The sequence below is a fragment of the Parambassis ranga genome, chromosome 9, assembly GCF_900634625.1.
Source record: "Parambassis ranga chromosome 9, fParRan2.1, whole genome shotgun sequence".
NCBI classification, from domain to species: Eukaryota; Metazoa; Chordata; class Actinopteri; family Ambassidae; genus Parambassis; species Parambassis ranga.
In genome coordinates this window covers 21,175,123-21,187,620 of record NC_041030.1, presented here as the reverse complement: position 1 = coordinate 21,187,620, position 12,498 = coordinate 21,175,123, and the positions used below count along the sequence as shown (strand labels likewise).

The following is a 12,498-nucleotide window of genomic DNA, read 5'->3' as shown; positions in this document are numbered from 1 at the left end:
GTAGATGTGTGAATTTAGGGTTTTGACAAAATGAGCCTTGTTTTTAAAATTGTGCCTAAGCAATTGTAAAAAACTGTATTTAATCATCTTCATCTACTTCCAGCTGTTCCCATCAGGGGGCGCCACGGCAAATCATCTGTTTCCTCCTAACTCATCCTCTCCTCTCACACCAGCTACCTTCATGTCCTCTTCATCCATTTATCTCCTCATCGGCCTTCCTCTTGATCTTGTCGCCTCCATTTCCAGCATCCTTCTACCAATATAACCACTATCCCTCCTCTGCACATGTCCAAACCATCTCAGTCTGTCCTCTCTGTCTTTGTCTCCAAAACAACCTGAGCTGTCCCTCCTCTGATGTTCCTGCTCCTGTCCATCCTCATCACTCACAAAGAGAACCTCATCATCATCATCATCATCATCATCATCATCTTCATCATCATCATCATCATCATCACCATCATCATCATCGACATGTGAGTGTGTGTGATGACATGTTGATGCACTCAGTCTGTCTCAAACATGATTCTCACCTGTGGAGTTTACTTCATTTGTTAACTGTGTCACATGTGTGCAGAACAGCTCTTCTAAGTGTTTGTGTAGTTTTTAAGGACTTCCTTTGTGCTTTGTCAGGCCTGTTGTAGTTTTTCATGCCTGTTTTAGTGCTGTGTCAGGCCTGTTGTAGTTTTTCATGCCTGTTTTGTTAGATTTTCTTCTTGCTTTAGTTATTTTTATGTCTGTTTTAATAGTTTTCTCTGTCTGTGATGTCACCCTGTCTTTAAACGGGCCGTCTTCCTGCGATGACACCACGCCCTGTTCCTCACCTTCCACCACGAGTCTTGGAGGAAAACCTCAGCCTGCTCCTTCCTTGATCCGTCCAATAGTCTCACACCGTCCACCTGCAGAACAACATCCATATTCTCATCCCTCAGTCCTCTGCCTGCTGCCTCCATACAAATCCTCCTGAGGGTTTGACTTCACTTCAACAAGATTCTCTGAGAAAACCTCACAGAGCCAGACCTACATCTTAGGCTCTCATCACTCGTTCAATGACCAGCTGTCATTGTTTGTCCCTCCTCACACTGTTACATCCTCTGACAGCTTAACTCAACCAGTGTGTAGCATCTTCTCCTCCTCCTCCTCCTCCTCTGCCAGGATAACACCCTGCCTCTCCATCCTCCAGTGAGTGCTGCCCTCTCTCCATCCGTCCTCAGCCCACTGCCTGCTGAATCCACAACAAACCTGCCATCCTCATATTGTCTGTACAGACAAACATGGCTGTTGTTAGTTTGCAGTCTCCAGCTCCTCCACTTCCTCTGCTGCCATAGTTAGAGAGAAGCCTTCAGTCTGGTGTAGGGGTAGGTGTGAGTCCCTTTCATTAAGCCGCTGTGTCTCTTTCTGGAATCTAAACCATGTTTGTTCCTGACAGGCTCGTCTCTCAGTCCAAGCCTCCTCCAAAGCCCCATGCCCCCTTCCTGAAGGAAATCCTGAAGTGTTCCAAAAGAATCCATATCTGGGATCTTCAGATCCAGTCCTCACTCAAACCTGGTCTGAACCTCCTTTAAGCTCTTCAGCCTCCTCCTCACCAGCTCAAGGCTCCTCTCTGATATAAGGGTAAGAATTGGCCTTTTCCCACAAAGCTGTGTTTCCGTTGTCTTTTCAATGTGTTTTAATGTCTACACCATGTTTGTTCCTGACAGGCTCATCTCTCCATCCACTCTGCACATTGAAGCCTCCTCCACATGGGGATGCAGCAGCAGTCCTGATGACCCAACATCCTCCTGGGGTCAGAGGTCAGGACTGAATCAAACCATCTGTTTTGTCTTGAATCTGCACATTATCACTCTTAAAGCAACACTATGGAGTCTTTCAGCCTCCAAACTGTGTTTATAAAAATCACTCTGATGATACATGAGCTCACAAAAGATTTAATGACGCCTCCATCTTTGCTCGAGAGCGTTCATATCACCTACACTGGCACTAGGGCACTTTGTGGTTCAGGTAGGGACCTGGACCTAAAAAGGACTACAACATGTCCCTGCTTTACAGCGCATGTCCCATCTGTAACCAGAGGTGGTGGTGACTGTTGAACCAGTCAGTAAAATTGAATGCTAGCTGGAAGCTAACATGCTAGCTGATTGATGATAGTCCTGATGACATGTGTGAGCACACAGCTCCAGCTTTGAAGGAGTTTGTCGGTGTGTTTGGCTGCTGGTCAACAAATGTGTGTGTAGATAAACGTTACCACAGTTGTAGCAGACAATAGCGTTCATCAGACTGTAGGGGGACCCAGTGAGCAGTTTCTCCATAGTTGTTGCTTTAAATAACACACTGCTCAAAGTAATAAAGGGAACACATCAACAACACAATGTAACTCCAAGTCCATCACACTTCTGTGAAATCAGCCTGTCCAGTTAGGATCAACACTGATTGTGAATCAGGTTCAGCTGCTGTTGTGCAAATGGAACAGACGACAGGTGGAAATGAGAGGCAGTTATCAAGACAGGCCCTATAAAGGAGAGGTTCTGCTGGTGCTGACCACAGACCATTTCTCTGCTCTCATCCTTTCTGCCTGATGTTTGATCACTTTTGCATTTTGTCAGTGCTCTCACCCCTAGAGGTAGCATGAGGTGGTGTCTACAACTACAGAAGTAGCTCAGATGCAGTGCAGCTCATCCAGGATGGCACATCAATGAGAGCTGTGGCAAGAAGGTTTGCTGTGTCTGTCAGCACAGTGTCCAGAGCATGGAGGAGACACCAGGAGACAGGCCAGTACACCAGGAGACGTGGAGGGGGCCGTAGGAGGGCAACAACCCAGAAGCAGGTCCGCTACCTCCTCCTTTGTGCAAGGAGGAGCAGGAGGAGCACTGCCAGAGCCCTGCAACATGACCTCCAGCAGACCACTAATGTAGCTCTTAGCATAAGTTCAATCAGGAAGACTCTGTTTCCCATCATTCACCATTTATCCCTATCCACTTCCTAATCTCTCTCCTTCTATCCCTCTCTTCCCCTCTCTTAGTCGGGTGCTTAATAGAAAGCACCTCCCTCACCAATCAGCTGTCGCTTTCCGTCCCTCTTCTGACCAATCACAGCTTAGCACGAAATTTAAAAGTCTCCATCTCCTCCTCTCCAGCTGTCTTCTGATCGAACCCGGCAACCCTCCTCCACCCCAAGCACCACCAGATCCACGCCAGTTCAGGCCTCCTATCTCCTGCCCTCCAGCTCTCCACCACCACCAGGTCTAGACCCCAGGGGGATCTTCTGATCCAGCGGCCTCTCCTCTTGTGTTTTTCCCTCTTTTCGGATGTGGTCTTTACAACGGGGTCTAGGACACCAATGCACATTCAAACTTTGTACTTAATAAATATTTCTCATTCAGTTCGCTGAGTCTCTCATGATTGAAATATGCATGTTTCTGCTCAGACTGTCAGAAACAGGCTCCATGAGGGTGGTATGAGGGCCCGACGTCCAGAAGTGGGGAGAGAACATCAAGATTGGCAGGTTCACCATTGGCACCCTGTGCTCTTCACGGATGAGAGCCGGTTCACACTGAGCACATGTGACAGACGTGACAGAGTCTGGAGACGCCGCGGAGAACGTTCTGCTGCCTGCAACATCCTCCAGACCGGTTTGGTGGTGGGTCAGTAATGGTGTTGGGAGACATTTCTTTGGAGGCACAGCCCTCCATGTGCTAGCCAGAGGTACCATGACTGCCATTAAGTCCTGGGATGAGATCCTCCCCCATTGTAATACCATATGCTGGTGCAGTGGGCCCTGGGATAGATAGATAGATAGATAGATAGATAGATAGATAGATAGATAGATAGATAGATAGATAGATAGATAGATAGATAGATAGATAGATAGATAGATAGATAGATAGATAGATAGATAGATAGATAGATAGTAAGATACCTTATTAATCCTTGTGGGGAAATTAAGTTGTAGCAGCAGCATATCAAAAAACAATAAACACAAGGTAGTAGACGAGTAGTTTGAAATGCACCTGTGATCATGCGAGTTAGTGAGCACAGCTCTGACAGTCACAGAGGAGTTATACAGTCTGATGGAGGATGGCAGGAATGACTTCCTGTACCGTTCCTTAGAGCTGCGGGGCAGCAGGAGTCTGTTGCTGAAGCTGCTTCTCAGTCTGTCCACAGTGTTGTGGAGAGGGTGGGAGGGATTGTCCATGATTGACATTTTTGATGAGTTTGTCCAGTCTGTTGGCGTCCTTTGCTTTAATGCCTGATCCCCAGCACACCACAGCAAAGAAGATGGTGCTCGCCATGACAGACTGGTAGAACATGTGGAGCATCTTGCTGCAGACATTGAAGAACCTGAGTCTCCTCAGGAAGTACAGTCTGCTCATGCCCTTCTTGTACACAGCCTCAGTGTTTGTGGACCACTCCAGTTGGACACCCAGGAACTTTGTAAGATAAGACTATGTCTACATCTTTCCCACTGATGCAGACTGGGGAGGGCGGGGCTTATCCCTGCTGTAGTCCACCACCTTCTCCTTTGTCTTGGCCACGTTCAGCTGCAGGTGACTCTCTCCACACCACCTGACAAAACACTCCACAAGGCCCCTGTACTCATCCTCCCTTCTGTTCTCCACACAACCAACTATGGCTGTGTCATCCGAGTACTTCTGAAGGTGACACGTCTCAGAGCAGTACTGGAAGTCAGCTGTGTGGGTGCTGAATAGAAAGGGAGACAGCACAGTTCCTTGAGGGGCCCCAGTGTTGCTGGTCAGGGTGTCAGACACACAGCTCTGCAGTCTCACAAACTGTGGTCGGCCTGTCAGGTAGTCCTCAATCCACGAGACTAGGGGAGCATCCACCTGCATCTTCTCTAGCTTAATCCTCAACAGTCTCGGCTGGATGGTTAAAGGCAGAAGAGAAGTGAAAGAACATGACCCGCACTGTGGTGTTCACTCTGTCCAGGGAGGAGTAAGCCCTCTGCAGGAGATATGTCACTGCATCATCAACCCCGACCTCGGGCTGATATGCAAACTGCAGTGGGTCTTGGAAAGGGCTAACCAGGGGTCTGAGGTGAGACAGCACCAGCCACTTCATGACCTTCCTAACATGTGAGGTCAGTGCTATTGGCCTGTAGTCATTTGGTGCCACAGGATAGTTCTTCTTTGGCACTGGGACCAGACAGGATGTCTTCCATAGCACTGGAATCCTCTGAAGATGAACAGATGCTGCAGTACTCCACACAGCTGGCTGGAACAGTTCTTCAGCACCCGTGGACTGATGCCATCAGGTTCCTTCCTTCTGATGATGACAATGCTAGGCCTCATGTGGCTAAAGTGTGTCAGCAGTTCCTGCATGATGAAGGCATTGATGCTATGGACTGGCCTGCCCGTTCTCCAGACTTGTCCAAACACAGACTTTAAATTCTTCTTTATAAGCAAAGAAGGATTAAACATGGCGTCTTTAGAGGAGATGCACTGCTCAGAAACATAAAGGGAACTCCAGGTCAGTCATGTGGATCAGTTTCAGCTGCTGTTGTGCAAATGGATCAGTCAACAGGTGGAAATGAGAGACAATAATCAAGACCAGCCTACAAGATCTTTAAACCTACATGAGTGAATGAAAGTGAGGAGAGAACAGGTTGATATTTCATAATTCTTTTTTTACATTTTTCCTGCTGGTAACATGCTAAAAGTTTTGTGCACACACAGCAGCTCAGGAAACCTTCAAGAAGCTGCAGCCAAATAAATCCCACTAACAGCTGCCATGATGAAGATAATCAGTGTTATTCAGTTCACCTGTCATAAGCCTGATAACGACATGACGCCATCTGCTGGACACAAATAAAACAACATTTAATGTTGTGACATGTTAAAGAAAGTGAAAGAAGATTTATGAACAGAGCTGAGACGCCATCACAGGGTGTGAGATCTCTGCTGACAAAGACGGTTTAGGAGGATTTTAACTGGAAAAGTGACTTTAAACTGGTGAGTCTGACTGTTGAAAGAACTTCTACAACAAATGGCTGAGAAGATTGCTGCTGTTGAAAGTCTCCTGAGCTGCTTTGTGTGCTCAGAGACTTTCAGAGATCCTGTGACTCTGAGCTGCAGCCACAGCTTCTGTTCAAGCTGCCTGCAGAAATTCTGGGAACAAACTAAAAACAAAAACTGTCCCATCTGTAAAAGAAGATCCTCAAAGGATCATCCAGGAATTAATTTCACTCTGAAGGAACTGGCTGACTCGTTTGCTGGGAGGAAGACTAGCAGTTCAACTGAGGAAGGAGAAAAGAAGGAAGTGAAGAAGAAGGAGGAGGTGGTCTGTGATAAACACTCAGAGGTACCTTATTTGTTCTGTGAGGACGAGCAGAGAGCTGTGTGTCCTGTCTGTGAGTTTTCTCTGCACCAGACTCACAAAGTGGTTCCTGTAGAACAAGCAGTCAGAGACCTGAAGGAGCAGCTGAGATCTGACTTAAAGTCTCTGCAGGACAAGAGGGACAAATACAAACAAGTGGAGGACACATACAATGAAATGTCTCAACACGTCAAGAAGCAGCTGTTGTCCACAGAGACGCAGATCAGAGCAGAGTTCAACAAGCTCCACCAGTTCCTGAAAGAGGAAGAGGAGTCCAGACTGGCAGCTCTGAGGGAGGAAGAGGAGCAGAAGAGGAAGACTATGAGCAGAGAGATGAAGAGGATTCAGCAGCAGATGTCCTCTCTGTCAGACAGCATCTGTGCTGTTGAAGAAGAGCTGCAGAAACAGCAGGTGTCATTCCTCAGCAGTTATAAAGACACTCAGAGCAGAGCCAGAGCCCAGAGCTCACTGTCAGATCCACAGCTGGTCTCAGGAGCACTGATAGATGTGGCCAAACACCTGGGCAACCTGTCCTTCAGAGTCTGGGAGAAGATGAAGGACAAGGTCCACTTCAGTCCTGTCATTCTGGACCCAAACACTGCTAACAGATGGCTCTATCTGTCTGATGATCTGACCAGTGTGAGATGTGGAGACACATGGCAGAAACTTCCTGATAATCCAGAGAGATACACTAAATATATTGATGTTTTAGGCTCTGAGGGCTTCAGCTCAGGGAAACACAGCTGGGAGGTGGAGGTGGGAGATCATCCTGACTGGACTGTTGGTTTAGCTAAAGAGTCAGTTGATAGAAAGGGAAAATTATTTCTTTCACCAGAATATGGAATCTGGTGTTTAACACATCGCAGTGGAAAATACAATAATGGTGATAAGAATGTCACAGTTCAGAAGAGTCTCCAGAGGATCGGAGTCCAGCTGGACTATGACAGGGGGGAGGTGTCCTTCTACAACTCTGAAGACATGACTCACATCTACACTCACATAGACACTTTCACTGAGAAACTCCTCCCATATTTTAATATTAGAAAGTCTGCTGGTTCAAAAACCACTGATATCAAAGTGTCAGTCTGAGGTTTCTCTGAGATGTTCAGAGATGTGAGGATAATTCCACTTTTTGATTTTGATGTTGTTGAGCAGCAGAGTTGATTTGTTGTGGAGTGTCACAGAAATATTGAATCCATCTGTCTGTGCTGTCAGAAATCAATGATATCATGTAGTTATTATTTTCTTTGATTGTTTCCATGGAAACCAGCAGCAACAACATGAAATCCTTCCTGGAAATCATTGATTTAAAGATCAATGATTTATTTGTTTTCTTTGATTCAGATGTTGAACTCCTGTTTTTGATATTATTGATCCATGCTTTTCTGTTTTCTGCTGTATTTGCTGATATTTGAGCAGTTTTCTCTGTCATGATTCATCTTTTTACTTCATCTGGTTTCCTGTTTTATTTTGAAATAAAGTGGATTTTGTTGAATGTTTGACTCATGTTCATGGTTGATGTGTAGAAATGTTGATCTGACATGTTTCTGTGGTTTGCAGGTTGTTACGGTCTAACTGGAGTAAAGGAGCATGTCGCCATCTGCTGGTGATCAGCTGCATAGATTAGAACCAGACAAAGTGCAGGCTCTTGTTTACAGTTTTTTCAATTGCTTACACACTAAAATTAAAACTTTCCCACAATAAAAAACCCAACACTCAAGGAGCATAACACAGGCCTAGATTTGCACAACTGTAAGCACATTGTCAGCTTCACACTTTTTGCAAAACATCACACACACTTGTATGCATTTGACACACCATGAACCAAATGGTTAAGCACAGCCACCAGGTGTGCACACACACTGGTGCTTAATCGTACACACACCGATCAGGTGTGAATATGTGTTGGTATGTTTTGTTCACTGACTGTAGCATTGTGTACTGAACATAACCTTTTTACAGTATATGTCATTTTACTGTATAGCAGACCTACAGTATATTGATTACACAATGTGATGTTTTGCTGTATTTCACAGAGTTTTGCAAATGATGTGGACGAAGTCCCGCATGAGTTTATATACACTGAACTGGTTTCATCAACACCCACAATTTACAGTTCAGTACCTTCCACCATACTCCCCCTTCCTAAACCCCATGGAGGAGTTCTTTTCAGCATGGCGGTGGAAGGTTCATGCTCTTTAACAATATCTCAAAAAAGAGGAAAAACAATCAAACCCAGACTGTGTCATCAGAAAGGTAGAAATGTTCCAAGTGTTTCAGATTGAGCACAGCAGTTTGTAAGTGGTTCAAACAGATGTGGATGTTATGAACCATGTGTGTGCCATATGGTTCCAAAATGGGCTTTTGGTAAATGATTGTACAGTTTTGAATTAAGTGTTTCATTTTGCAAAAGATCTGACATGCTCTGCTACTTGTGTGTGTAGATGTGTGAATTTAGGGTTTTGACAAAATGAGCCTTGTTTTTAAAATTGTGCCTAAGTAATTGTAAAAAACTGTATTTAATCATCTTCATCTACTTCCAGCTGATTCCATCAGGGGGCGCCACAGCAAATCATCTGTTTCCTCCTAACTCATCCTCTCCTCTCACACCAGCTACCTTCATGTCCTCTTCATCCATTTATCTCCTCATCGGCCTTCCTCTTGATCTTGTTGCCTCCATTTCCAGCATCCTTCTACCAATATAACCACTATCCCTCCTCTGCACATGTGCAAACCATCTCAGTCTGTCCTCTCTGTCTTTGTCTCCAAAACAACCTGAGCTGTCCCTCCTCTGATGTTCCTGCTCCTGTCCATCCTCATCACTCACAAAGAGAACCTCATCATCATCATCACCATCATCATCATCATCATCATCATCATCACCACCACCATCATCATCATCATCATCGTCTTCATCGTCATCATCATCATCATCATCATCATCACCACCACCATCATCATCATCGTCTTCATCATCATCATCATCATCATCATCATCATCTTCATCATCTTCATCTTTTCAGCAGCTAAAGCTTTCTGCTTAGTGAACATGCTTCTCAGCAGACTTTTAATGTGCTAACAGGAAGAATGTGTCCATCAGACACACTGTGTGTAGTGACACTGTGACGGACATGTGAGTGTGTGTGATGACATGTTGATGCACTCAGTCTGTCTCAAACATGATTCTCACCTGTGGAGTTTACTTCATTTGTTAACTGTGTCACATGTGTGCAGAACAGCTCTTCTAAGTGTTTGTGTAGTTTTTAAGGACTTCCTTTGTGCTGTGTCAGGCCTGTTGTAGTTTGTTGTGCCTGTTTTGTTAGATTTTGTTCTTGCTTTTGTTACAGTTGTAGCAGACAATAGAGTTCAGTTCAATTCAGTTTTATGTATATAGCGCCGTTACAATCAGAAATTGTCTCAAAGTGCTTCACAGAAACTCAGAGCCTGAACCCCCTTAAGAGCACAGTGTCAGGAAAAACTCCCTTTAAGAGGAAGAAGCCTTGAGCAGGACCCGTCTCTTAAGGAAGAACCTCCCTGCTGCCAGTCGGCCGGGGGAGGAGAAGAAGAGGGAGAGAGAGAGGGAGACAGGACAGAGAGGATGAAGGAGAGAGAGAGAGAGAGAGAGAGAGAGGAGCAAACATGACAGCAAGATAAAACAGTGATTATATTATAATGATATCTATATATATCGTCAGTCCATAAGTAGTAATAGTAATTTGATAGTAATCAAAACAAAGATGAGCAGCAGGGGCTGATGAAGTCAATGAGCACAGGAGAGTTCAGGGGCCGGACTGCAGGTCAGCATGCAGGTCTGAGACCTGCAAATAGAGAGAGGGCGAGAGAGAGAGAGAGCAAGGCACAAAACTACGAGGAAGACAGTAAACACAGATTATGAGATGATATTACCAGTATGAGCCAGACTGAGGAGAGTAGAGGAGAGGTCAGAGGGTGAGGGGGAAACTGCTCAGTGGGTCATGTTTGTGCCCCCGACAGCGTAGGCCTAGCGCAGCATAGCTGTGCTAAAAGTTAAGATTTTATTGGCCCTATGACACCTGTTATACCTGTGGCTGAGGCGACTGTAACTAAACCTACCAGCTCTACACACTAGGTCTAAGGCTAACTGTACGTCTTACTGAACAGAAAAGTTTTAAGTGTAGTCTTAAAGGTGGAGGCAGTGTCTGCCTCTCGGACCCAGATTGGTAACTGGTTCCATAGTAGCGGTGCCTGGTAGCTGAAAGCTCGTCCTCCCATTCTACTTTTATGAATCCTAGGAACTACTAGTAAACCTGCACTCAGAGATCTGAGTGTCCTATTAGGAACATATGGTACAATCAGGTCCTGCAGATATAATGGAGCAAGTCCATGTAGAGTCTTGTAGGTTAGAAGAAGGATCTTGAAGTGTATTCTTGAGTCCACTGGGAGCCAGTGAAGAGACGCTAGAACAGGAGAGATATGATCCCTTTGGCTGCTTCCTGTCAGAACTCTAGCTGCTGCTTCTGGATCAGCTGCAGGCTGTTGATGGAGTAATGTGGACATCCTGACCATAAAGAGTTGCAGTAGTCCAGTCTAGAAGTGACAAAAGCATGGATGAGCTTTTCAACATCACTCTGCTGCTCCTGATCTTAGCAAGCATCAGACTGTAGGGGGACCCAGTGAGCAGTTCCTCCATAGTGTTGCTTTAAATAACACACTGCTCAAAGTAATAAAGGGAACACTTCAACAACACAATGTAACTCTAAGTCCATCACACTTCTGTGCAATCAGCCTGTCCAGTTAGGATCAACACTGATTGTGGATCAGTTCCAGCTGCTGCTGTTGTGCAAATGGTGGAAATGAGAGGCGGTTATCAAGACAAGCCCTGTAAAGGAGAAGTTCTGCAGGTGCTGACCCCTAGAGGTAGCATGAGGCCGTGTCTACAACCCACAGAAGTTCCTCAGGTAGTGCAGCTCATCCAGGATGGCACATCAATGAGAGCTGTGGCAAGAAGGTTTGCTGTGTCTTTCAGCACAGTGTCCAGAGCATGGAGGAGACACCAGGAGACAGGCCAGTACACCAGGAGACGTGGAGGGGGCCGTAGGAGGGCAACAACCCAGCAGCAGGACCACTACAGGTAATGTGAGTTTCCACTTTTATTTTGAGTATGGTTCCAAATCCAGGCCTCCATGGGTTAATAATTCTGATTTACATTGATCATTTTTATGTCATTTTGTTCTTAATGTATTCCACTGTGTGATGAATGAAGAATTTAAACTGGAATGTTTCATTCACTGAGGTCTAGGAGGTGTTATCAACCAACAGATCCACTGTGTGACCCTATCTGTATTGTGGACACTTCGTCCTTTAGGGGGCGCGATTGTATTAGTTTTGAATAGTACTGCAGTCTGAGCTTTTCTCTCAGTCAGCAGTTTGATTCATAAAAATAACACGTCATTCACAAATCAGAAGAGGGTCAGAGTTCATTTTATCTTTGAATCAATAGTTAGAACCACATTCTGTAGGAGAACTTTACATTAATTATAACATCACCTCTTTCAGCTTTGGACTGAATAGAAACTTATATTCATGAGCAACTTTAGACCTTATAAATATTTATTCTTATTATTATTATTTCAGTCAAATATAATACAACTAGGCAAAGAGTTACAGTACACGTTTTAAATACTGATCATCTGCATTGATCCCTGCAGGGTGTCAGGGTTCGTCAGGAGGACGACACAAATGCAGGCACAGAGCGGTTAAAGTTAACTAAAACTCCTTTATTCAAAGCCAGGAGGGCAAAACAATACAAAAACCAAAAATCTCACTCAGCGTGGTCAAAAGGAAAAGTACAAAATAACTAACTAAAATCACACTTTGCGTGGCAAAACTAGATTAAGGCACATGGCGTAACAAGGCAGGAACAAAAAACATGGTATGAACAAGCCTACTACCTGGAACACCCCGAGGTCAGGCAGAAGTACATGGCATGGAACGCGAGGAACAAGTCATGGCATGAACGAGACATAGACAGAAACAAAGCCTACACCAGACGAGACGACCTAGCAAAGACAGAGGGGAAGACACAGACTATATACAAAGGGACCAGGGAAGACAACGAGACACAGGTGGCACACATTAGGACAGGGCAGTGATCACACAAGGAGGGAAAACACAGGAAGTAAAACACAAGACA

At 45.1% G+C, this 12,498-nt stretch overlaps 1 protein-coding gene and 1 long non-coding RNA gene across 2 annotated transcripts; both read left to right on the top strand.

Moving 5' to 3' along the window:
• Nucleotides 1-684: 684 nt before the first annotated feature.
• Nucleotides 685-1,831, top strand: LOC114440963 (uncharacterized). The gene is made up of 3 exons (XR_003671229.1): nt 685-1,355; nt 1,427-1,611; nt 1,698-1,831. It is a non-coding gene; the product is annotated as an uncharacterized LOC114440963 (long non-coding RNA).
• Nucleotides 1,832-5,859: 4,028 nt separating this feature from the next.
• Nucleotides 5,860-7,825, top strand: LOC114440933 (nuclear factor 7, brain-like). The gene has a single exon (XM_028413605.1). It carries the CDS (start codon nt 5,997-5,999, stop codon nt 7,413-7,415), a length of 1,419 nt encoding a protein of 472 aa, XP_028269406.1. The 5' UTR covers nt 5,860-5,996; the 3' UTR covers nt 7,416-7,825.
• Nucleotides 7,826-12,498: the final 4,673 nt, after the last annotated feature.

Excerpts from the sequence above, each read along its gene's own strand:
- LOC114440933 (XM_028413605.1), top strand. The coding sequence starts at position 5,997 with ATGGCTGAGAAGATTGCTGCTGTTGAAAGTCTCCTGAGCTGCTTTGTG.